Raw genomic sequence first — 27500 nt, forward strand, 5'->3', positions numbered from 1 at the left:
TTCCATCTTTGACCAGATTGTGAATCGCGAAAGGCTAGACTGTGTATTGGGGCTACGTACTGGCTGGTTTCAGGACAATTTCAGGGGTGATGTGCATGTTAGAAAAATATGCCCCTCATTAATGTCAGGAAGCGGCGGAATTTCTGCAAAGTGCTGAGCAAAGGCTGATAAAGGGAACACGCGACTAGATTAAAGACGAACCGGCGTTCTCAGTTTTCCTCTCTTGCTCTCTCTGTTTCCCTGAGCTGCTGAGCAGTGCTTAGCAGTCTCTGCCGTGCGCTCTTCTCCAACGTCCTGCCCAGGCCGTGTCACCTTGGACACGTGCCGCTCTCATGAACCCGTGACTCGACACGTGCCTCGTAAAGGCGATGACGCGACGGTTGGCAACTTTGGACAGGCGTAGCGCGGCGCTATCGGCATGGGAACCGGACAGGAAGCGAAACAGCACAGTGGGTGGCGGAGGGAGGGACACGGCTGCAGCATCTCTGAAATGCAGTCCTATTCCTATTCTCCTATCCCTATCCTATTCCTATTCCTCTGAAATGCAGTCCTATTCCTATTCTCCTATTCCTATCCTATTCCTATTCCTCTGAAATGCAGTCCTATTCCTATTCTCCTATTCCTATCCTATTCCTATTCCTCTGAAATGCAGCCCTATTCCTATTCTCCTATTCCTATTCTTCTATCTCCTATTCCTATCCTATTCCTATTCCTCTGAAATGCAGTCCTATTCCTATTCTCCTATTCCTATCCTATTCCTATTCCTCTGAAATGCAGTCCTATTCCTATTCTCCTATTCCTATCCTATTCCTATTCCTCTGAAATGCAGCCCTATTCCTATTCTCCTATTCCTATTCTTCTATCTCCTATTCCTATCCTATTCCTATTCCTCTGAAATGCAGTCCTATTCCTATTCTCCTATTCCTATCCTATTCCTATTCCTCTGAAATGCAGTCCTATTCCTATTCTCCTATTCCTATCCTATTCCTATTCCTCTGAAATGCAGCCCTACTCCTATTCTCCTATTCCTATTCTTCTATCTCCTATTCCTATCCTATTCCTATTCCTCTGAAATGCAGTCCTATTCCTATTCTCCTATTCCTATCCTATTCCTATTCCTCTGAAATGCAGCCCTAGTCCTATTCTCCTATTCCTATTCTTCTGAAATGCAGTCCTATTCCTATTCTCCTATTCCTATCCTATTCCTATTCCTCTGAAATGCAGCCCTATTCCTATTCTCCTATTCCTATTCTTCTATCTCCTATTCCTATCCTATTCCTATTCCTCTGAAATGCAGTCCTATTCCTATTCTCCTATTCCTATCCTATTCCTATTCCTCTGAAATGCAGCCCTAGTCCTATTCTCCTATTCCTATTCTTCTATCTCCTATTCCTATCCTATTCCTATTCCTCTGAAATGCAGTCCTATTCCTATTCTCCTATTCCTATCCTATTCCTATTCCTCTGAAATGCAGCCCTAGTCCTATTCTCCTATTCCTATTCTTCTATCTCCTATTCCTATCCTATTCCTATTCCTCTGAAATGCAGTCCTATTCCTATTCTCCTATTCCTATCCTATTCCTATTCCTCTGAAATGCAGTCCTATTCCTATTCTCCTATTCCTATTCTTCTATCTCCTATTCCTATCCTATTCCTATTTCTCTGAAATGCAGTCCTATTCCCACCATTTAGCAGGGCCTCGGGTTGAGAGCGACTCCCGATGGTGCCTTGTCGTCTCTGTCCTTACGCTGGAATTTCAAGCCAGCATCTAAGAAAACCATTAAGCTAGCGTTGCTCAGTGATGGCACAGGGCAGCCTTTACAAAATGTGAGACACAACGAAGGTTTTCTCAGATTACCGGAACGACGACACTTCACAGGCTCTCACGCACAGTGGCCCAAGCCGGCGGCGCAGCGTGGCGCGGCTCCCCTGAGCCGCTGGAGCTGTTGTGTTCCCGCAGACGGGCTCCGCATGGACAGAAGCGGCTGCCTGTCCGTGACACGCTGGAGGAGCTTGGGGGGAGACTGGCACCATCAGGAACAGACGTTACGAGAGCAGGCATCCGGGTATCGACTCATCTGCCATCCCTCTTCCCCTGTCAGGGCAGGCGATGCACAGCCAGCTCAGTCACACACCCCTCGCGAGCACACACACGCAGACACATGCACACCCCACACCTCTATGTATGCCCTATGGGTCGGATCACTTTCTAATGCTTCCACCTCAAACTTCTCCATGCTGCCTTGTTAAGCGCCAGTCCTCGCGACCTTCCAACTCCGTGAATGGAATTCCTCTAAACTTACCGTTTACAGGACCATGACGCTTGTAACCACGCCAACTATTCCAGCCAGTTTGATTGGTACACTGGCCCCAGTGTGATGCTGTCCTGTTCTGCTCCCAGCTTGTGAGAGGACCCGCTCTGGGAGGGGAGGGGGTTTGGTCCCTGTGCCTGCGTAACTGCTAGCACCGCCAGAGCCTTACGAGGCAGTGAATGACCGACTGCACGGGTCTGTAGGCTATCAGCAGACTCGACAGCCACGACATGACCTCACCCAGCACATATGCCGTCAAGGGCCTCCTGGTGACCTGAACTTTCACGCACGCACGCACGCACACACACACACACACACACATTCAGACATGCAGACACAGACGTACACACACGTGCAGACACACACACTAGTGTGCAGATGGCTCATTGTTCAGACACACTAGAATTGTGAATAACTAGAATGTTTTGCATTCTCACTATTGAACTCCTGTGTCCTATGCTGCTGTATTACTGTGGTATGCAGCACCATGGCTAGAATGTATTGTCATTACTCCATACAGTCAGGGTTGACAAACTATAAGGAAGAATGGCAATTTTAGATTTTGCATAATGTTACCACAGTATGCAAATGAGCCTCCTAAGAAATTCTTGTTTTGTTTGTTTTATTATGTATTACTCTGAGAATCGTGAATAAACTCTTTTTGGTCGCTGGGATGATTCAGGACTTTCACATAATCCAGCACATCAGTAATTTTATTCCAGACGATGCAGGCCAGTTGTTCATCACGTAAGAACCACGATACAGTGGCCCATGTCTTGGCACATTTGCAACCACACACAAACTGCACTGCACTCACACCTAAGCAGATGAGAGACTCTAATTTTAAAAGGAACAGTGTGATTTGATATGTGTGTGTGTGTGTGTGTTTGTACACCAATCAGCCATGACATTAAAATCACTCGCCTAATATTGTCACCCTCGTGCCTCCAAAACATTTGAGGCTTGGACTCCACAAGACCTCTGGAGGTGTCCAGTGGTATTTAGCTCCAAAGGGTCCTTTAATTCCATGATTGGGTGTACTTGGTCTGCAACAACTTTAAGATAGGTGATTTCTGACCCTAGGTTTCCCAGCAGAACATTCCCCAGAGCACCACACTGGCTTGCCTTCTTCCCATTGTGCATCCAGGTGTCATCTCTTCTCATGCGCACACACCTGATCAACTCCATGAAACGTCATTCATCAGACCAGGGGTCCAGCTCTCCCTGCAGTAGGACCTTTCGGGGATGGACACTCTGACCGGTCTGCAGCTGCGCTACCCCATGCACATTGCAATCAGTTGCTTTTCTGTCCAAAATCCCATTCACAGTAAATATGTGATCAAAAACATCACCTCAAATGTACTTTAAGAAAGATAAATATACTGAAGTCAAAAGACTAATCTCTCTTAATATTAGTGCAAGTTTTAAAAAGCTACAAAAGTACAAAAGAACAAACACTTAAAACAAATACTTAAGTACAAATACATAAGAAAACGTGGAGTGCTTAATTACTTTCAGGTCCAACTTCTCACTGCAAACACAAGCACACACTCTCACTGCAGTCCCACTACAAACACAAGCGTGCTGCATGTTCTGCATGGTTTGTAAGAAATCAGAAATGCTGCCAATAACCATTATGAGTTCGATGGAGTCCCTCACAAAGCCTGAATAAACAGCCTTGTAAGTAGCATCCTGAGACTGAATATGGACCTAAACCTGGATGTTGCTGGCTCAGATCCAGCTGCACAGATGAATGACAAATCAATAGTAACATAAGCTCCCACTTTATAGGCCAAAGTGAAGAGCAAACACAGACCATTCAAGGCCGACAAAAACGTATTCGTTAAGGAATGGAGCAAATGTCTCAGCCACCTGCCAGTATCACAACATCTAGTGCCGTCGCCCTGGGCAACATCCCAACAATGGCGGTTACCAGCAGAAACACTCAATCTCGATTTTCACAGAAAGAAAAGGTGAGCTGGACCGGACTCGGGAACCGTTTTCAGCGTTCCGAGAGGGACGTTTAAGGCGAAGCTTCGTGCCATGGCACAGGCTGAGGGTGGAAGGCTCTGGATTTTCCTTTATCTTGGCTCCGGATTTTCCTTTATTTTGGTTCAGGGTAATGGATATGTGCCTTGAGTATGCGTGTGTGACGTGCCATCATCGGCGCCTTCATGAGAAACACCTGGTACAGTCAGAGGTGCACAGGGAGAGGAGGTGTGGCCCGCAACCCACATGTTGCCATGCATCTGTGTTAACCACTCCCTTCCGCTCACCATTGGACAATTTCTGACCACAGGGCGCCTGGATAGGAATTCTGGTTGGTGGTCCATGCTCGACCCGGTGAGATTATTCAAAACAGCACTGCTGCTGTGTCTGGTCAACTTGTACAAGCTCAAAACTCACAACCACACCAGCAATGAAATTATGAAATTATATATGGTCAGCAGGGGTCTAGTGGTCAAAGACTGACCAGTGATGAAAGGTTAAAGGGAGGTTGACAAACTGGCTATCTGTAACTGTATACTAATACAATACACTCACTAGCAACACTGTGCAATATAGAACATTAAGACTAAATGTGTATGTGACTATATACAAGTGTGTGTGTGTGTGTGTTCATATCCTGAGGTGGGTGGATATGCTGGTCTAGACCAAATGTAAGGGTATGACTCAGTAGTACAACCATACCCACCATCCACCATTTAGTCAGCGTTTAGTTATAGTCTACAGCTGGCCTTCTCACACACACACACACACACACACACACACACACACACACACACACACACACACACACACACACACACACAGAGTCTTTGTAATAGATAACAGTAAGATCACAGTTAAATATATAAGATTCTGGGGTAATATTATATCTGCACAATACAGTAGTTTATTTAGATTTGTGCTTAACTTTACGAGGGCAGCAAGGAACTGCATCTTACACATGCAAGACATTAAGTTACAGGCATGAGTGCACACACCCACCCACACCCACACTCACACACACACACTTACTCACACACACACACACACTCACTCACACACACACCCACCCACACTCACTCACACACCCACCCACACCCACTTACTCACACACACACACACACACACACACACTCACTCACTCACACACTCACACACACACACACACACACTCACTCACTCACACACACACTCACACTCACTCACACACACACACACTCACACACACACACACTCACACACTCACACACACTCACTCACACACACACACACAGTCTCCACAATGATGACCCAGACCACACAGTGAACAAGACAGATTTGGAACAGCCGTGTCTCTCAGTGGCCCATTAGGGAAGATGAGCTCACGACCACCAAAGTCTCCGCCCTCATCAGGTGGGACACCCTCGTCTACGTCCGCCGGGAACGAAGAGTGCTGATCAAATACGACACCTCCGTCCGACATCGTCGCGCCCAGACACATGCTCAGACAGCTCGAGAACGCTCGCTGCCAGGCAGGTGCACCTGACCTTGCTGAGCCGGCCCAAATACACAAAAGCCTACTACGAAAGGGCAAGCTCGGTATCGCAGCCCTGCAGTACGTGTCACTGAGCTTACAGGTTATGCTTTTGCCGGGAGCGCCACTCAAATCTGTCCGGGAAGGGTTGTTGTTGTTGTTGTTCCCATCGTCCGCGTCTCCCGGCGTCTCGGCGGAGGGCGACGTGGCCTCCCGGAGCGCTGGCCCCCGGCCACCGTCCCCACCTGGAAGTGCAAGCACATGGAGACCGGGCATGGTTACAAAGGCACCGAGGTACTCAGGGCAGGTAAACACATGAGAGAGTTGGGATATTAGACCAACACAACTTTTACTGCTTATTTGGCTTTGTGCTTTCATTTTGCAAGACATTTCTGCATCATGTTTGTGGGCACAGCAGTATATGCGCTTATGTGTGTGTGTGTGTGTGTGTGTGTGTGTGTGTGTGTGGGCCTGCCTGCGTTTTATACGCAAACTCTGGAGCCGAGCGGTCCCATTATACGGCTTGGTAATTACACGGGGCTGTCTGAGAGAGCCTGAGCAGAGCAGACATCAAAGCAAGGCAGGTTTGGGCCTCTTTGCCGAGAGACGAGCACAGCCTCGGAGAGGAAATGAGGGGAGAGGGGAGGAGAAAGAGAGGATGCGGAACAGGAGAGGAGCTCTAACCAGAGGGAGGGGAGGGGAGGAGAGGAGACGAGAGAGGCGTGACCGTGCTAAGCTGCCCTCGGCCTGTTGCGCCCCCCCCCCCCCCCCCCCGGCCAAATGGGAGCCAGCTGGGCTGGATTTGCTGTCTGATAAACACCCCCCCCCACACCACCGTCACTCTCCCTTCTACTTATTTTCTTTAGCCGCTTGCTCTCGCTGTCTCCTGTTTTTCTTCACTTGCTCTTGGCAGCCTTCGCTGGCTTTTCTAACTCTTTTCTGGGCGAGGGATATCTTTTTTGGGGAATTTGTTTGTTTTGTTTTGTTTTTTCACTTGGTTTGTTGTTTTCTTTTCCTCCCCGAGGCTGCTCAGGAAGGGCGCTTTTTTAGGCAAGGGTTAGAACTTAGGAGAGGGTTCAGAGAGGGAAAAAGAGAGTGAGAGAGGGTCAGTGAGGAACCTAAAGAATAAGGAGCAGGCAGACCTAGCTGATGACAGCATGATAACCAGACACCAGGAGCTATCCCATCCTCTACCCCCCCGCCAAGCCATTTTCACCTTTCAGCTCGTTACCAAGACAACTGATGATGGGCTACCTCCCCCGTTTCCTCCACAGAGACTCCAACAGCAGCCGCATTGTCCGAGACTTGGCTCATTGTCACTCATAGCTCGGTGACCCCTAGACACATCTCCACTCCTCAACAGTGGCAGCGACCGCAAATGCAGTTTGACTACAGTTATCTCAGCATTTCAAAGAATGGGAAGAAATTTCCGGAGAAGCCTGCAGTGATGTCTGCGCGTCCTTGGCGTGCTTGTGGTGTAATTAGGGAGGTGTTGCCGTGTCTGGCTCCTGTTGCCATGTACACGACTGGCAGCCAATGGGAGAATCTCCTTACCATGTGGAAGACCGTTCAAATGCCTCTCCCTCCCTCCCTCTCTCTCTCCCTCCCTTTCTCCCTCTCCCCATCACCCTTGTTTTTGGCACAAAGAGCATCTCGACCTGATACCAAAAATCTCTTTCCAGTTCTGCGTAAATCTAAACGCAAAGCCCGCACGAGCCATGCTGGGCCAGTGCAAGAGGGTGTTTGTGAGAGAATGAGTGAAAGAGACAAACAGACAGAGACTTCTTGCCAATATCTAGGCCCAATCCCATTTTTATTGTCCCCGTGTCTCTTGGAACTGAGTTTGCTGGGGGTGGCGGTTACGATCCTCCATTACAAAACTGGACAACTCTTTGGGAACTCCATATGACAGTAGTAGCCCTTGATGGCTTTTAAGTAAATAGATTAAAATTTTTGCCAGACATTACCACTACGCTGTGCTCAGCTGGGGTGATCTCTCTTGCGTGGGATATAGGCATCCTTCTGAGGTTTTCTGCAGTTGTTCATAACTTATAAGTGGGTTACCACACAAAAAGGAACAGTTCTTCATTACCAGGCCAGTAGCAGGGTTCTGTAGGCCACCCTGCCAGGCTGCACTCATATTACCGGAGAGGTCACATTCAGCAACCGGGCTGCCGGACCAGCTAAAGTTTATAAACCTTTAAAGGGGCGAAGCAACATGAAATGTCAAAATGTGGGACTGGCATGCACTAATCAGCAATAAGATGTAAAATTACGTCACGCTAGCTAGCAAGACATCAGAATAGCCTGCTACTAACGATTTTTTTTAATGCTTGTTATGAAGAAATGAACCACTGAACCAACATTAAACTAAGATAATGGTCATCATAATTTTTATATCTTTATTAACAAAGAAAATTCTTGGATTTAGCTACCAAGACATCGGAATAGCGTACTACTAATGATTTTTTATACTTCTTATGAAGAAATTAACCATTGAACCAACATTAAACTAAGATAATGGCCATCATAATTTTTATATCTTTATTAACAAAGAAAATTCTTGGATTTATGTGTTTCTTTAGTCACTTGCACGGCCATCTTGCATGAGATAAGACATTCCACAAGACATTCTGAGGAAGTGAACTATTCATAAATTGTATTAAAAATTCATAATGCTCCGTCTGGAGCGTGCCTCTGAAAAACCTCCGCTTGGAGGGCCTTGTGGCCCCCACACTTCGTCCTAGCCCTCTCAACAAGCATCAGGACACCCTACCCCTAGATGTGAACGTGTAAAATAAAGAGGCAGGGGCAAGCAATTTGGGATTAGGCCTTAGACAAACCTAAAGGGAGAGAGTGAGCAAACGCGCTAGGATCCTAGGAGTGGCTGGACGCAAGGCGTGGACCTTCTGTCGTTTACAGTGGTGTGGGTGGAGTGAGGCTAGGCATAGGGGTGGGGCTGCGTCCACTGTCATGCACCGCCCCACCTTATTACCCCCCAGAAGCGCTTTGTAGCGGCCCTGCTTCACGCCTGCTGCTCTGCTCTGAATCGGAGACCCGCGGTCGCTGAGGCAGAGCCGTTGTACAGCACCACGCCAGGATCACGTGGCCAGCGCGGGCCGGAGAAATGATGCAGATCGGTGCCGTCTCCTCACCTGGCCCTTCTTCCACCCTCTAGGCAAAGTGACCACGATTGGTCGTTTCTAGGTTTCCTGGTTTTTTTTTCCCCCCACACGTTTGAGACCTGTTAGAAACAGTTTGGCAAAAAAAAACCCTGTTTGCCAGAAGCGAGTTCTAGACAGGCAGGAGGCTTACATGCTGTCAGCTTCATCTCGCTGAGAACGGCGCACAGCTAATTGGACTTGCAGCACGTGACAGGATTAGAGTGGTCCGTCAACAAGCTTCACCTGTAAAACCTGCAGCTAGTAAACACGGCCCTCACAAGTCCTAATAAAAAAACAGAAAAACCAAAAACAAGTACATGAATAAAAATATAACGTTATGGCTGTATGTAATAAAAATCCAGCGAAATATGGGATGGGTCGTGTTTGCGGTGGAGCAGTGCGGGGTACTTAAGGTCACCCTCTAACTTTTATTATATATTTTTTTCCACGGTAACAAGAATGGCCTAAGGCGGTCACTTAGAGCTAGCCAACAATAAAGCACTGCTTCAGAAAGGACCGTATCTCCCTTTACACCAAGATATAACGGCTTATGCTCCGGACTGTGGACTGCAAGATACTGGAAGCCCAGAGTATCTTCACAGCGTGAATGGTCCCGGAAATGCTTCTGGAGTGGACTTAAGGGTGGATTACTCATCAGATGACCCTGCTCGCGGACGATGCTAAAAGGCCCTGGGCGCTGGGGTTCGGCCCTGGTTTGTAGGAAGTCGCATCGAAAATATGTCCGTTTTAGTGAATGCGTCTACATTTTTACAACTGTGCACATTTTTATAGCTCTACTAATACTGCACTTCATCGATATTCAAATTCAAGGAGTGACCATGCAAGTGAGAACTACACTGAGGCAATTTCCATCAGATAAAAAAAACCAAATAATGTGGTAAGCAAAGCTGCTACTTGTCTATGAGCTTAAAGCATACACTGGCTAGCTCACTCTGTCTCACTCTCTCTCTCTCTCTCCCTGTTTTCCTTGCTTACACTTTCTCTCTTTGACTTTACACCTGCAGGGAGTGTTCCCTTATTTACTCCCTGGAGGACCGGGAGAGCACAGCCAGTCTTTTAGGAGCTTAGAGCAGGCAGGTATGAGGTCTGCTATTAGAGGCAGCGGAGTCTTGTGGCTTTACAGGGACACTTTGAAATTCTACCAGCCCTCCCCTCCCCACCTCTTTCTGTGTCAGAGTTCCCGTCTCCTAACAGACCCTCACTAATACCTGCTCAGAAGTCAGTCTATGGAGTGAAAGAGAAAAGAGATCATTGGTTTAGATGTTTCAGCTCCGAAGGAGGAGGAAAAAAAACAAAAAAAAAAAACCCCTGACAAGAGCCCGATGGATGTTTTACACCGCCTCCGTCCCGGTGGAGCCGCTGAAGCGCAGAGCCTGGCGAGAACGAGGCGCTTAAATCGAAAAACTTTCTCAGACTCTCGCCGACGCAAAACTTTTCCTTCGACCTCGCGAGTCTCTTCGCTGCAGCAGCTATTACCCGACATTTCACTGTTAATGGAACGCAGTTGCTCACACCACTTTAAATCTTGGGCTTTAGCGCCGTAAAAAGCGCACCTGCTGTTCCCAACACAGCAACAATACATAAAGAGGCATACCAACGAGCTGTCCATTCTTTGACCGAACTAAGCACAGGCCTCAAAGACCAACATGTCCGCCGTTTGATCTGAAGTCAATTACCTTGACCGGTTGGGACCGTCCCTCTTTAGAACCCACCAGGGAAAAAAAAAACCGCAGAGAGCAGAGAGTGCAGAGAGCACGGGGCACGTGCGTGACAAGGATAGAACTACAACTCCCATGAGCGCTTTGTGTTCGCTTTGTGAAGCGGTTCTCTTTGATGACGGGATAAATAAAGCCACATAAATGCAACCCCCCCCCACCCGCACACGGCTGTATGTCGCGCAGAGTGAAGCGTGTGTCAAATGTTTGTAAACCAGGATGAAGGGCTATAGCATTTAGTGGGAGTGCAGGGTGTGTGAGAGAAGATAGAAGAGTGTGTGAGTGCTAGTGTTTGTAGCGTGTGGACTGCAGAGGAATTCCGCTAGTGTTTGTGTGTGGGTGTGATCACATGGGGAGGGAAAGCAAGTCTACAAATGGACAGAAAACAGCAATCACCAGCCAATGGAGGTCTGCACGTTCCTAAACTTGCAGACCTTGCAGACCCCCCCCCCCCCCGCCACACACACACACACACACACACACACGCACACTTCATTCCATCCTGCTATTCATCCATTGAAAAATCACCTCCCAGCATGGCCATGGAGCACTAATTCCAGCAGTCCGGTTCTCATTTCCCTCCACTCACTTTATCTTCGCCCCTCCCTGGAGGCCACTAACCGCTGCAATGTAACATTTAACGCGCTACTAAGGTCCTCGTTGCCCTCTTTGAAGTGAGAGAGAAAAACTATACAAATGGCCCCATTTCAGACAGACAGAGACTGTCATATCATGATTCCCACCTAGTCACGGTTTTGTAAAGGCGTTACTTAGACGAACGTCTCGAGTGGATCCAAAAATTGAGATGACTTCCAGATGTTTTCGGACCTGTATTCATCTTCATTCCCCGGTTAACCCTGGATTGGTTTTGTGGATTTTTCTGGAGGGTTTTTTTTGGAGGGTCTGTTGGAAAAAAAAAATATCAGATGAGATTTTGTAGATTTTGTAGGGGCAGGAGGGGGCAATTAAGAGGGGGTAAAAAGAGAACAATTAACTCCGCGTCCGTGACAAGAGGTGCACCGGTAACTTGCGACATCTTCACTAAACCTGGCTCGACAACGACAGGCTCGGAGCTTGTACACCAGCCAGCAGTGAAAACAGATACTTGATGAGTGGCTTCAAAGCCCTGCGCTGGAGTCTGTCCAAATCCAGAGATTATTTAAGGAAAAGAATAGAGAGTGGGGGGGGGGGGGGGTGTAAGCTCATTACATGAGAAAATGTGTGGTATTTATCAGGAATTAGAGGGATTTAATTGAGCTAAATCTTGTGTTTCAAAGTTGAGGAGAGACGGCTGAGAGAGGCCTCGTGAAGCACGGTCTGGGAGTGTGGGGAGCAGGCGATGTGTTACACGTTCTTACTCTCCTTTAGAAAAATCAAACCCGTGCCACTGAACCCAGCTGGACAGGGAGAATCCATAGGAATACAAAGAAGACAAAAATCTGTCACCACGGATCATAGCTCTCTCTCTCTCTCTCTCTCTCTCTCTCTCTCTCCTCCACCCCCTCCATCCCATCCACAAAGTCTAAACTCAGCTTAACAGTGGATTCAGTGTGCCACCTTCCTCTGAGAGCAAAGGGAGCGAGACAAGACTTTAGGCTCCCCTGGCTTTCTCGCCACTCGCGGATCCACTCTTCGCCTCAGAGATCGCCGAATTCCTCCCCAGAGGATCTTGGCAATGACAGAAAACCATCAGCAAGGTATCAAAGGCGGACCCCACAGAGTCTCAGGTGATGAAACGTTGTAATCTTTTCCCACACAAAGGAGACGGCAACAGACACCTACACGGGACATGCTAGGAGAAGCTCAAATGTGCATACCCGATTACAAAGGGGAACTAAGCACTTGCAAAAAATAATGACAAGCATAATTACTGTATGTGTGGAGAACACTGGGGCGTTTGTCAAAGAGTTCAGAGAGTTCTGTAGGCAACTTTGAAGTGGTCCATCAGTTAAAACAGCCAAAAAACTTTGCGCTGTGTAAGGACTCTATTTAATTCTACGAACAGGGCCGATATACAGGGATCAGTATTGAAAATATTTTTTATGCATATGTAATGTTTTTCAATCATTCCAGAGCTTTATCAGTAAAAAGGTTTAGCTCAACTTTATTCAGAGGCTATAATCTGCCGCCACCCTGTATCCTACGAGACTTTTTCTTAATGAAAGATGTAGTGCCAAAGAGACAAATCATTGACCCTGTTGTACAGCTGTTTGAGTCTCATTAAACACCCAGGGCAAATAAATACCCTTCAACTCTGCCTCCCCTCCCCAGCAACAACAACAGAGTAACTCAAAATAATTCAAAGTGTGAAATGGAGAAAAGAGGCAGAGCAAGGAGTGAATGAATAAAAGAGGTTTAGAGAGCAACAAAGGAAAAAGAGAGAGAGAGAGAGAGAGAGAGAGAGAGAGAGATGAATGATTAGAACCCTGTATGAGAGATTTGGCCACCAGCACCGGAGCTGCACGCGGCTGCCCCAAAGCCACGCCAGCCCATCTCTGTGTGTGTGTGTCCTGGGGCCTTTATTCTACCACAGAGCTGATCACTGCAACACTTTGTCTTGCACTGTTGAAAAACATTCTATAACCACCCCCCCCATAGACTCAGGTATGGAAAAGTTACATAAGTGGGACATCACCCATGGGTAATCACTGTGAGGGGTAATGCATGCTGGAAATTCTTGTCTCATCGTATAAGCCTCTAGTGCCTGGAGCTTCCGTGGGTTCAGGAGCAGACTGCCGAGCTGTTTGCTGCGATACCTGCAGTGCACATTAGAGGAGCATCGTTACCTCTGCGTCTGGAGAAAAGCGAGCGGCATTCGTTTGTGTCTTCAACGGTAAAACCGAGCCGGGATGGAGGGTGTGAAAATACTGCCAACTCATTAAAAAAATCAAAATAAAAACAACTACCCACCCACACACACACACACACACACACACACACACACACACACGCACACGTGTGCGCGTGCACGCTCCTACCTTTAATTAACCAGATGGGAACAACAAATGCATACAGACTCATTTTAGCCTTAATCTTCCAATCATTCTTAGTCTTCAGAGGATTAGCGTTAGTGTTAAATTAACTGCTGTAATAATCTAAAAGTTGGGGCTATTCATACAAAGTTGAATAAGAATGGAGATTTGTCAATCGTCACGGTGAGCCAAGGAAGCAAAAAAAGAAAGCAGACAAGCAGCTGGTCCGTGGACTCATCACTCTCTGCGAGAAACAGCGCAAGTGTGGTGTGTTGCGCTATAGCTCTGCGCGTCTCGGCGGCTGACCTCACTGTCTATATCTCGAGTCATGCAGAAGTCATCCATGTACGTTACTATGGCGCAGGTCCTCCCCAGCAGAGTGAATGCAGTCGGCGTTCCCTGTCAGGTGCTACTTAACGTGCATGCGCAGCATTAAGCTCGGGCCCTGTTATGCCTGTCAAAATAGAGGCGTCGGCCCTGCTGACCTCGGATCAGATTCTCTGTGCGCGCGCTGATCGGAGTCGCCGTGAGCCGGACGGTGAGAGCAGATCTAGAAACGGCGCGGACCCCTCCGGGATCCTCCGAGGTGAGGGGGACAGAAGCGGGCCAGGCTACTGGCGACTGGAGCGCCATTCTGAGACACAAGAATGTTCCCCACGAAGACTCACCGCGTCAGAGGTCCGCACGCGAGACCAAACAGCCGCACTGGCAGAAGCCGCGGCCAGGAATGGAAAATGCTCCCTGGGCGTGAGCGCAAACACGCGTGTTGAGACAAAGGCAAATAAACAATGCATAGCTAAACGCATACCTCAGGGTAATTAGCAAACGCAGGGCAGCCCAGAACAAGGTCTGCTGGTCTAATTTCGACTGCGGTTAGGCTGCCGCGGCCCCCTGGTTCTGGTAGCCATGCAGGAGCCGACACGCTCGGCCTTAGCTGCGAATAGGGATGGGGGGAGAGCGGGCCGGGACTTGCACGCTCACGGAGCGAACACGAGGGCCCCGCCTGCAAAGCTGATCCCTGTGACAAATGCTGGTGCACTACCTCAAATACGCTCCACCAACACACCGGGACACACTAGCTCTGCACGACGTATCACTCCTCAACCCTAATCACCAGAAAGGCCTCTGTGCTAACCCAGAAGGCTGCAACATGCAAATGAGTTTGCTAACAAATTTTTTTTTTCTATTCCGTGCTGTGAGCATCCCGGCCCATACCGGATATTCTAGACGAGTGTTCTGTGGCTGTGCTGACGAATTACATCCTTCATATGAAAAATGGGATTTAGGTCAAAGAATTTGTCATGTATTTGGTCGGTGTCACATCAGGACATATCACAACTGCAATATGGATGGAACTGTACATGGGGTACATACATATATACATATCCATATATACATTGTACATTGTGTATATAAACATAATATACATATATTGTACATACATTGTTAATATATTTTTGTACATATATAGAATATATATTTCTCTACACACCCCTGTTTTCTTTTTCCTCAGTTTGGACAGAGCACTCTCAACCATTTCACTGCAGGTTATACTGTGTATGACTATGTATGTGACAAATAAACCAAGCTTGAACTTGAACTTGAACTATGTATATTATTGCGATATGATGTTTTCCTCCATGTCGTGCAGCTGTAGTTCTAGTATACACACTCACACGCCTATATGGAGTTCATGCACAATAACACCATAGCATGGAGACACACATTCACACGGTTTACAGACTTGTTTGGGAAATGCGGCATGACGAATCAGACACTTTGACCTACTGAAAGTAAGACAGCATTGGAGGTCATTGAAGGTCATTTCTGAGCTGCCTATCCTCCTCAGTGGAACCCCGACAGACTGTGCATCTCCTGCCCACTCCTCCAAACTACCTGTTACAAAGCCTTTTGTGTTCTTTAAGCACCCACCCTAGCAGCAGAGCAAAAGCTCAAAGAATAACACCCGGCTGCACTAGTCCAACTCCAGAGGTCGTTCTGGAAAGTTTCGGAAAACTAAATATTTATCTCCTGCTAATTATAATTCCGACCTGCTTGATTACCTCCAGAAGGACCGAGTATGAAACATTTGTGAGGAGAGCGTGACGCTCTCACACGCAGGACCCGGGGGTCCTGCTCCTCTTTTCCTCCTCACACGCAGGATGATCTTGCCTACGCCTGATCCGAGGTCTAATTCCGGAGGTTCGCATGCCTCCTCCTCCTCCTCCTCCTCCTCCTCCTCCTCCTTGTGTCTGATCTGAGGTCAGCTCTCGCACAGCGCTATGAACGCAGGCCCGACCACAGTGAAGGAACCGGGACCAAGCACATCTGAAACCAGGTCGAATCAAAGCGGCGTGGGATATTTAAAGCCGCCAGACGGAGACACAGATGTCAATATTTTGCTGAATTGCAAAATATAATTATGCTGGATCGTTCTCACAATTGCACGGGCTTACATGTTCAATCGTCCATGTAAACAAGCGACAGAAAAAAATGAAGACAACATAAAAACACAACCAGATGTCAATGGGAGTTGGCAGCAAAAAGTTAACGTCTTTTCCATCGACACTAGGACTGAAACTCTGCTAATAACTGAACATATTCCACTTTCGTAGCCTTCAGCTGTGAAATATTCATCAGTAATTAGTATACGCAGCAAATGCTGTCGAACCCGTCGTCTTATATTCATTAACAGAAAATATGCATTGTAAAAGATCTTAAGTTTGCACTGACTCACGTGTTGCAAACACATTTCCATGCGCTAATACCCACGAGCTGCGAGTACCCCCGGATTCCTCCCAGCACGCGACCATGCTTTTCAGTTAACTGGGAAGTGTGGCGCTACATAAAAACTGGGACTTGGAGCACACTGCGTCTGTCATAACCCACCCACCTCGTGCACTGTCATTATTACATGCTTTGACAAATCAATTAAGTAAAATATGTCCAGCATCACTGATTATGCTGCATAATTCATAATTAGCGTTCTGTAATCTCGGGTGGGGGGTGGGGGTGGGGGGGTGCCACACGTACTTTAACCTCATGCGGCATGACATGACAGCCCTCTAAAGCGCAGCACACCAGCGCACGGCCGTACCTGAGCCAGAGGCAGCACGGGCTTCCGCGGGAAGGTTCTCCGAGCCGGAGCAGGCCCCACCCGGAGGTTCGGGCAGGTTGGCACCTGGGCCGTGTTCCTCCCCCTGCATCTGTGCTGGAGCGGGGAGCCAGGTGACCAGAAACGAGCCTGGAGACACACACACAGGCGGCAACATGGCACGGTCACTGCTGAGCCCATGGGAGTATTGTTGTGGAGGGGGAGAGGGGGCTATCGCTGGACATCGACATGTTTTTAAGCAACAAGTGACAAATGCACACAACAGTCGGGAAGTGAAGGAGTTGGGCGTAAGCGGAGGTAAATGTTTAGGCACCTACATTCCTTTATCAAGAGAAGTATGAGTCCCTGGGGCTGACTCACATCACTTGATGTAGGCAAATCCCTTTTCCGACGATCAAACATTTACAAAATATCGGCGAAGATTGTTGACCGCTCGCGCATGTCCGCGTGTAACTTTTTTGTTCGCTTTTTTTTGGTGCCGACTTCTTAAAATTCATCAGATTTCAAGTAAACGTTCCTAAAGTAAATGTATAACTTCTAAGAAAAAAGTGTGGCGACATAATTCTACACAGCGCACAAATGTGCATCCCCGTTTTACGAAAGAATAACCTAGGTCGCCTGTTTACTGCACATAGCGGCTGTTTTTCAACGAGTCTAAGCACGTCCACATTAAAATTGGACTGAAAACCTGTGGAACGTGTCCATGCCCGACAAAGCACGAGCAAAAAGGAATCGAAAAGCACCCCTCTTTAAAACACTTACCTTGAAGATATCTAGATGTTCACCGTGGCTTCAACGACGCATGCTGCCTGTGCCCCGACTTCAGCCCTTAACCCTGTACGCGTTGGGAATGGGGAGTCCTGTGTTCCCTGGTGCGCCCTTCACACGTGTCTCCTCTCACACCCGTACCACACGCGTAACCGGAACGCGTAACTTTGTCTCCAGCTAAACACCCACCCCGGTACTTCAGAAGACTCAACAACACACAGACACAACAAACTTCCACAAAGGAGTTCCCGTTGCTCCCAGGAAATGGGAATACTGCAACAAACAAACTTGCAAAGCTGCAGTGGAACCGCTCGGAAGCTTTACAACCATCTAAGTTTTTGCTGGGTTCGTCTCCTTCTGCTTCCTAACTGCAGTCCCTCAGACAGCTCGCGTCTTCAACAGGAAATTGCATTCAAGGCTAATTACATGCACCCTGCAGGCAAGAAGCGGGGCTCGAAAAGTTCTCACGTTACTCCTGCGTAAACACGAACAACAACAATAACAGTGTCATTATTATTATTATTATTACTTTTATTTATTTATTTATTTATTTATTTATTTATTTATTTATTTATTTATTTATTTATTTATTATTATATTAATTATGGTTCAACAGCGGTTTCAAAGTTGGTTTCAAAGATCCAGAAGAGTTACGTCATCTTTTCAAACTTCTCTTTAAGAACCGCAGATGAGAATCACGTGTGCAATCGACATGAAGAGAAATGGCTACGGGTGCGGGAATCATAAATCGGTTTTAGACGCTGTCTGCTCTTGGGGGTGATATAGGTGATTTTATGCATTCCGATTTATATGTGGTTTGTCAGCTTTAATCCTGAATTCCTCTGTGTTTTTACTATCACAGTTGTATTTCTTTTTTTTGGGCCTGCAACGAATTCATGACAAATGTGGTCCACACATTTCACTGTATGCACACCTTTGTTCGCCATGTGCCCTGAATTGGCAAACGTCATCAAATTCAAAGACGGCTTTAGTGTGTAAAGATGTAATGGTGATAATACTGATAACTTTTGAGCCACTGTAATAACTGTGACTGGACATGGTAATAAATGAGCTCATTTTAACTGGGAAATTATTATTAACTGGGAACTGATTATAATGTGAGGTATCAATGGCTCATTGTGATCGCATGCAACTTGGCATCAAAGCCAAAAACTGGAAAAAAGAAAACACACAAAAATAAGCAGATTTGTGATTTCCAAGTAGAACTGCATTTGTGTTGTGAGGGAATATTTTATAGCAATGATGAGTGTTGAGCAAAACTGTGTACTTTGGTCTGGATCCATATTTGTAAGCAACATTTATATTCATTTATGTCTTGAAGCAGAAAGAGAGAGAGAGAAAGAGAGAGAGAGAGACAGAGAGAAACAGTCAGAAGTACATTAATCTCATAATCCATTCTTCTGGTACAGCTCATCAATTAGCAATGATTTTCCAGGTATTTGACATTTTGCTGCTGTGGTTACAGTTTCTGAAGGCCTCAGTTTTAGATGCCGTTCCATGGAGACAGTGGGCAGTTATTCTTCCCCAGACATAGAGTTTTAATGAAATAACGTGGCCCAGACCAGGTGGAACAGTGCTTGGCCAACCATCAGAACAGCTTACGTGCTTACTGCCTGAACATGTGGTACCTAGAAACCCATTCCCTTATACTGTGGGTGCCTGGCAACCCAAGAGTAATGTATGTAACGTTTGTCCAGAGTGAGAATCTGTAAGCATTTCTACCTTGGTTTCCCACTGGAGAAATCTAGGTGGGTTTTTTTGTTTTTTTAAAGCAAAATGGATGGTGTGAAACGCATCTCCAACAGGTGAATGCGGAGAACGAGAGCGACGTGTCGAGAGAAGGGGCCCACTCAGTAGAAACAAAGCGAGTGATATTGTCAGAGAAAAGTGGGGCACAGGAGAGAACAGCCCTAAAAGATTGAGTGGGTCAGTGTGACAGAAAGGCGCACCATACCACAGCTATCTACCGAGGCTTTTTCAAAGTATTGTTTGAAACTTTCCATGCCAATTGTTTTTGGTGGGTTTGAACAGTATGGAATGGCTTGGGAGAGAAGGAGCTGTATGAAAATGTGGTTCCAATCACTCACAAAGATGCTTTTGTTCCCGGCCTATAGTCCTGCGTGAGCCAGCGGCCCGGCCCGACCCAGCCAGGCTCGGTCAGGGGCTGCTTAATTATCATCATTAGAGACAGGATGGGTGCAGGTCGTCTCGCACAGGAGCCAGAATACGTCATTATGTAAACAGGTCGGAAGACGAGGCAGACGGTCTCGCTGGCGCACAGCGTTCGCCCGAGTATGGGTCCAGAAAGAAATGAAAGGGCTCTCAGTCTTTATATCGGTGTGGCTCCTTGGGACGTTCAGATGGGAGCACCTTCTTAGCTTCACCCGCAGTGCTGTGAAAAACGGACTTTTGAGTTCCGGTCAGAGGTTGGCTTGCTCGTGGCACGTCGCGACACTCCTGCGCCTCCGAACGCATGTTTGCGCCGGTGCTTGTGCCTGACTGTTTCTGTGGCGGGTAGCACCTCGCCAGGGAGGAATTCTGTGCATTTGTTTTCTCCTTTCGAGGGCATATTGCAGACATGCCGAAACATGAGAGATGTGAGAAGAGCGCATATGTGTCTTAGCCATTTTCTCAGGTGTGTAAGCGCTCTGTGTCTGGGTCTGTCTTGATGTTTTTCTCCCTTTCCTCACCTTATCTTACTGGTTCCACTGGTTTATTTACCCCTCCTGGTGGACGGAGTTTGTAGCACAGCAACTGATTGGCCGTCAGCACGCGCCAGTAACCCATCTGAACCCCACCCAATAACATTGTGCAGTATAATCCAGGAATGCCAAAACATATATATGTACATGCAAATTCACTCTTTAGAATTGGAAATTGTAGCCACACACATCAAATATGACTGTGTTTTGTCAGTTTCCAAACTTACATTTGTAACTCAGACCTGAAGAATGGGAAGACGATGGTCACAAGAAAATGCACTTTGTTCATCTCTTTTGATGTAGATGAAATCAGTGAAACTGCTGATGAACTGCTGAAACGCATTACCCAGGCTCTTTAAAACGGACCCTTTCCTGGTTCCGAGTGACAATATGTGTAAGACTGTGGGAGGTTCTGGAAGCGGAAGAAGATCGGCGTTTCCTTGATTGGTAAAGTCCAGCACCGACCTGAACGTTCAGTAGAGGTCAGTGCCTCGTTTTACGATGCAGCGAGAACAACAGTCATGGTTTGACATCACTGAACAACAGCCAACTCCTGATATTTGAAGCTAAGTGGCAGCAGTCCATATAGCAGATTTCTTGGTATTTGTAAAATGAAGCTTGTTTTGCATGTAAAATGGATTAAATTAGATTATACTGTAAGAAAAAAAACCCAAGGCTTTCTAAACACCATCCTATTACCCAGATACAACTTTGGGGTCTGTTTCAGGCAGGCTGTAGCTAGACTTCTGGGTGGGTGTTATTTTAAACTTCATGCTCTCTCCAGATGTTCACGTCTGAATGCCCCCCCCCCCCCGGTCACGTTTCACTTTTCTGCTTCCCCTACAGCTTATTGCTGGACGGACAGCTGGCCAGAGTCCAGAGTCTTTCTCTCTGCACATTTGCTCGTGATGAACCGAATAACTCCATGTGGGTGAGGGTCGCGTCAGACACTTCTTTTTTCTAAGACTCCACCCTCCTGCTCTTGCTCCTAACTGAGAGCACATTTTCTGCCGTCTCACACAGCACAGTTCATTATGCAACTGCGCCGAGAGGAAGACAGAGAGAGTGAGAGAGATGGGGAGAAAGTGAGAGGGAAAGAAGGAGAGAGAAAGAGAGGGGTGGAGAGAGACACAGAGGGGTGGAGAGAGACACAGAGAGGGGTGGAGAGAGACACAGAGAGGGGTGGAGAGAGACAGAGAGAGGGGTGGAGAGAGACAGAGAGGAGTGGAGAGAGACACAGGGGTGGAGAGAGACACAGGGGTGGAGAGAGACACAGAGAGGGGTGAAGAGAGACAGAGGGGTGAAGAGAGACAGAGGGGTGGAGAGAGACACAGAGGGGTGGAGAGAGACACAGAGAGGGGTGGAGAGAGACACAGAGAGGGGTGGAGAGACACACAGAGAGGAGTGGAGAGAGACAGAGGGGTGGAGAGAGACACAGAGGGGTGGAGAGAGACAGAGAGGGGTGGAGAGACAGAGAGGAGTGGAGAGAGACACAGAGAGGGGTGGAGAGACACACAGAGAGGGGTGGAGAGACACACAGAGAGGGGTGGAGAGACACAGAGAGGAGTGGAGAGAGACAGAGGGGTGGAGAGAGACACAGAGGGGTGGAGAGAGACACAGAGGGGGTGGAGAGACACAGAGAGGAGTGGAGAGAGACACAGAGAGGGGTGGAGAGAGACACAGAGAGGGGTGGAGAGAGACAGAGAGGGGTGGAGAGAGACACAGAGAGTGAGTGGAGAGAGACACAGAGAGGGGTGGAGAGAGACACAGAGAGTGAGTGTGTGTGAGCGAGAGAGAGGGAGGAGAGAACCAGCTGACAACGGATGGTTGTCGCCACGAAGACCAGCAGGGGCACTTCTCACGCATGCTGTGTGTTGGTCTCCAATATCTTAGTGGCATGATTAAAAAACCCCTGCATAACCCCAGTGCAAATGAGCACACAAGCAGGGCAGTGTTGGACAGTGTAATAAGTATTTTATTGCATTTTATAATGCCATTGTCAATAATTAGTACAGAATACATGCAACTAGAACTACTGTACAGTTTTTTTATTGTCTGCATGGGCAGACACAAGAAGATTCAGGTTACAAATACACAGATATATGTGTTTTTATTATACAGCATGAAAAAATGGCAGTGACTGGCATAAACATGGTCACCCCGGGGTAAAAACAATAAAGGTGGATGCCTAGTTGCCTGTTTTTTAATACCATCTCAGAACCACCACCTAGTTGCCTGTTTTTTTAATACCATCTCAGAACCACCACCTATTCATTCCCCAAAGTCTCATTTGAAAGTTAAAACAAAAATGATTTAAAAAAAAAAAAAAAGGAAACAGACTAAGAACATATAAGTCACTGCTGAAAAAATGTACACACATTCGTAAGATGCAATGAAAGCAGAGCTGAAGTGGTAGTTCCATTTGATTGGCTAAAGAAGTTAATACCGTCGGGCTAAGCTCCCCTGCAGGGATCCCTTTCCTGGACAAAGTCACCTCAAAGCTGTCAATCACAGGGCACTGAAACTCGCAGCCAAATGAAAACTTGAAGGCGGTGCTTGCCATCACTGTGTTTAAAAATAAACAAAGTGGAACTAAGGAGAGCCTACCGGTGCAGTGGTGCTGCAGCACCGAAACACTGCCGACGTGCCTCCATCACGTCCTGCTTTGTTTACAGCTGTGGCAAACTTGATCGATACGGGAGGGGAGAGGTTTGCACATGACCCCTTTTTTGAAGGTACAATAAAAGAGCCACATTTTTAAAAGCCTTTTTTGAGTCTTGTCGGGTATGTGTTACGGAAGGGCCTCTCAAATTTCTGTGCAAGATGTACCGAATCTAAAACAACGAAAACAAACTGCAGCCCGTGAACCTCGGCTGTCGCCGTTTATCGCGGGCGTGACAGAAAGCACGGCCCCATCGCTTTAGCGATAAGTGGGGCGCGTTTTCAAGGGATCACAGTGCCACAAAAGAGCAAGGAAGCCAGTAAAACAGCGAAGACACCACATCAGCTCATTTTTAATTACCGCACCATTAATGCCAGCCAAGCTAACGAGTGCCCCCCGAAGCAGCGGGTTGGGCTGAGAGCCAACACGCACACCGCCACACCGCACAACAAAGGCCTTGTTTCAGCAACATAAAACACTGTTTTCCTGGCGAACGACAGCTTTGAGAGGTTATGGTAACTGCAGGAATGATTCGATTTAAAGGGAATCTGTACACACATATTGGCACCTTAAAAGGACCAACAGAAAACACCTCAAAGTTGCTCCTTTTTAAAAGCAAGGGAGGGCTACATATTTTTCTTCAGGTTTTTTTTCTCTTTCTTCTTGTCTGAGGTTTTGGTCCTGTCTTTTGAGAAAAGTCCTTCTGAGGTAAAACGTATCATTACACAATGAGTTTGTCTTTTTGTTTTGTTTTTCCTCATCTTTTTCCTTAAAAATGCATAAATGCAGTACAGAGACAAAAAGTATCAAAACAGAGCTAACTAAGATAAATATACAAACAGGTGTTACCTAAACCACTTATCTAACTTTTAATCTTTTATTCTTTTTTTCCTTTTTTGAGATAATACACTTTAAAAATCATCGTCCCAGACGTTTTATGAAGACAAAATTAAAAAAAGGAGGAGATTGAAAAAAACCCAAAACTATTTAACCATGATACCTGCAGCACATATGATAAATACAAACACTTCAGCATAAGCAATACAGTATAGGAATTCTGAGCTCAAAGCTTTACAATAGCTAGACAGGTGTAGAAAATCAGAATAAAGAAACTATTTTTGAAAAAAAAAAAAAAATGTAGGGAGGGGGCGGGGGTGGATGTGTGTGTGTGGGGGGGGGGGGGGGGGGGGTGAGGGAATGCCCTTGAGAGCTAAGCCAAGCGGTAATATACAGTAATACATCATTACAACAAGATCGTAAGAATAACGAAAGTGTTATGGTGATCGCTAATACCATGACATATGTCAGTCTACATCTTATAAAACAACTTTGTTTACAGGTGTACCTTAAAGCACAATTGACATTTATCTAGTGACTGCAGCAGTTCGTTATTACTGAGAGAATCAGTAAAAATCCCTTTAATAAGCTTTGCTATCATCGTCGTTATATCGCCTTCTTTTTTTCAGCATGTACAAGCTCTGCGTTTCTCTTTGGATATTTTGGTTTAGTCGCGTAGCGCTTCTTTGCAGCCAAGCCTGTCGCTTGTCTCTCGTAGGAATGATCTGTGTGTGATCTACAGTATAACGAAGACCGCCTGCGCTGCCCCTGCTACCCGGAGCACCACGATCGGCTGGCGTGCGGTTGCCCGTGCTGCCCTGTCCCGCACCCGGAGCCACCACAAAGCCACACATCGCTGTAATTGGAAAGCGGACGGCCATTCCGGAGAGGCCGCGCTAATGCATTCTGCCCATCATCATTTCTGACACCTAACTGACTGCCCCACTGAGCGCGCTCTAATGACCGGCCATCTGATTGGCTTAAAGCGGGGCCTGGCTCCTTCATTATGCATGCGGAATCAGAACACACAATTAAGCCTGTACATAGACACTATGCTAATAGAACACTTAAAGGTGACGAATATGCAGTTTGGGGTAGACCTTTAAAATATGTTGATCACTGAATGCTGCGAACTTAACGAGACTCAGCATTTGTTAGGTTTTTTTTTTTTGTTTTTGTTTTTTTTTTCTGGAGGGGAGAGGTAGTCATATCTCTTTTTTTTTTCAGTGTGATGTGTGTAGTTTGCTTGTTTCCATTCATACTAGTGAATTCAGAATCAAATATAGCCAGACAAGCTTTGCTCACAAGAATGCATCAAAAAGCATGTTTTGGTTCTCAACTGTTTTTGAGGATGAATGAGAGAACTAGTTAGAATATGACAATGGTTGTCTTTCATTGGCCATTTATTTTGTGAACTATTTTCAAAAGGAGGTAGCAACATTTTTGGTTTTTTATCTTTTCTTAAAAGATGTTTCGAGCACAAGAAACACACATTTTTTTGTTTTTTAACCAGGTATGTCAAACCACAGTTAAAACAAATGAGGAAAAAAAACTGTGTTGAAAAAGTTCCTCCCAGATTAAACATGGTTTGAAGTGCAATTATTGTTTAAACTGTCCCTCATATGTGTGTTTTGTCATTTTTAAAAAAGATTTAATTCATGTCAGTCATCCCCCATTTGTTTAGCAAATGGTGCGCTTTGTAGATGAATATTAATTTTTTAAATAATGTTCAATAGACTCTCCCTGCACCAATAAATTAATCACATAAAATGTTAATTGAGTCTTAAACAATGGGAAATTGTACTGGATGAAGTTTTGTTGTTGTTGTTTTCTTGCTTTTCTGTTCTTTTTGGTATTTATTAAACTGAAGTGTTTTCTGAAGTAGCGATTAATGCTTCATTTAAGGAGATCGTATCTGATAAGTGTAGGAACACCAGGTGTTTTCTGCTGGCTTCTAGTGTCAAAAGAAAGTGTTTCACGGTCATTCAAGTGCCGTATGCATGTAAAAGCGTTATTCGCAATCGTAGACCTGGAGGCGCGTTGGGCGGTTGTGTTTAACACTGCCATTGCCTGAGCAAGAGTGAGTAGAGCTTCCTTTCCTACATTAAGTGCTTTCTTTTATTATCTGAGGAACTGCGAGAGGCTTGCTAACACTGTTTTTTCCCCTCATTTTTTGGCCTTGTACCATTCATAGGATTAACTCATTCATTTAACATATACTTAAACAGGTTTTTCTAAATCCACCAAATTCTCTTTTGCATTTCATACTTTGGTTTTTTGTGGAATGCTCTGTACTGTACGTTATGAACAAATTACTTAATATTAAACCTAAAAAATAAGCACAAATAGTTTAAATGATGACTGTTCTTTTGGCCAGTTCTTTAGGGGGAGAGAAAAGAAGAAATATTACAAATGGAGGGTTTTTGGTTTTCTACAAATCTCTTTGGTAACCTGTAACAAAAGTAGAATGGGGAAGAAGAGAAATTAAATTAAATCTAAATAGAATTTGGCATGGCACTGCTGAGAAGAGTTATGCTTTTGAGTTCACTGAAAGAAACTAAATTAAAAATTAAATTCTCACATGCTAACCAGACACTTTCAACTCGCACAGTGAACTGCAGACAGCTTTTCATATATCTGGATTCTATAGATCTTTGAAACTGATATGGAGAGTCACCGTGTTGGCTAGCCACAGCGAGGATCCCCCTCACAACAGCTGAGAGGAAACACTGTGGTATGAGGTATACTGTGACCGCAACGTCCTTTTGCTTTAAAGCAATGCTTTGTATCGCAGCTGATGATCAACTAATAAAAAGAAATTTCTAAATCAACCAATAAATGATGTAAATAATAATAATAATAATAATAATAATAATAAAATGAATGACTGCCTGCAGGGTTAAACCAGGATTATACAGGGAACCTGCACCTTGTAACCCACTTTGATCAAGCCCATTTCTCTGGTATTAAATGCTCTCCGTCTTCTCTGGTATGGTGTAACTAATTGGTCTGCTTGGTATTTATAGATTGATTTCAGCTGTGGTCCTATTTTTGGGTACAAATACTAGGACATTCTGAGTAGTCTGTGGGGAAAAGAATGATTGATATCCTCTCTCAAATCCAGCCCATTTGGAATGGTGACAGAAAGCTGTCAGTAAAAATATACATGTAACAATATAAAAAAAAAAACAACAAAACAAGAGACATTTATAACTGAAGTACATCACGACGTAAAATGATGAATCTTAAGAAATAGTTGACTATGAATGTGGAATACACATTAAAATACCTCACACAATCAACAGTACAGTCAGTGATGTCTCTGAGGCTCCTACCTGTCCTCTGTGGCTTCAGGAAGCCTCATGGGAGTTGGGCTGTCAGTGCTGACACGCACACACACACACACACACACACACACACACACACACACACACACACACACAGACACAGACACACACACACACACACACACACACACACACAGACACACACAGACACACAGACACACACACACACACACACACACACACACACACACACACACACACACACAGAGACAGCAACAGTTGGTCCTGGTTCTTTTTCCTGAAAATACACAGTTTCTGTTGATTTCTTTTTGGGGTGGGGGCACGAGAGAGCGGATTAATAAAAAATCCCAGTTGTGTGTTTTATTTTTTTTCCCCAGGTTGCTGATACCATCCAAGAATAAG

The 27500-nt window shown here is 46.0% G+C and overlaps 2 protein-coding genes across 5 annotated transcripts in view; both read right to left on the reverse strand.

Moving 5' to 3' along the window:
* Nucleotides 1–17940, reverse strand: part of mdfi (MyoD family inhibitor) — a 26262-nt gene extending 8322 nt beyond the window's left edge. Inside the window, exons 1-3 of the mRNA XM_081705528.1 lie at nucleotides 17563–17940; nucleotides 16783–16929; nucleotides 5915–6058 (exon numbers count right to left, since the gene is read on the reverse strand). Coding sequence (XP_081561654.1) covers nucleotides 5915–6058; nucleotides 16783–16891 — 253 coding nt within the window. The 5' untranslated portion in view covers nucleotides 16892–16929; nucleotides 17563–17940. The remainder of the gene's footprint in view (nucleotides 1–5914; nucleotides 6059–16782; nucleotides 16930–17562) is intronic.
* Nucleotides 17941–22245: 4305 nt separating this feature from the next.
* The window catches only part of foxp4 (forkhead box P4), a 120905-nt gene continuing 115650 nt past the window's right edge, over nucleotides 22246–27500 (reverse strand). For all 4 annotated transcript variants that reach the window (XR_014119318.1, XM_081705142.1, XM_035520472.2 and 1 more), the window contains one exon: nucleotides 22246–27500. This exon is cut by the window's right edge. The gene's annotated coding sequence lies outside the window, so the exon portion shown is untranslated.

This window comes from Electrophorus electricus, chromosome 22 (assembly GCF_041902795.1).
Source record: "Electrophorus electricus isolate QZ-2024a chromosome 22, ASM4190279v1, whole genome shotgun sequence".
In the NCBI taxonomy this organism is placed as follows: Eukaryota; Metazoa; Chordata; class Actinopteri; order Gymnotiformes; family Gymnotidae; genus Electrophorus; species Electrophorus electricus.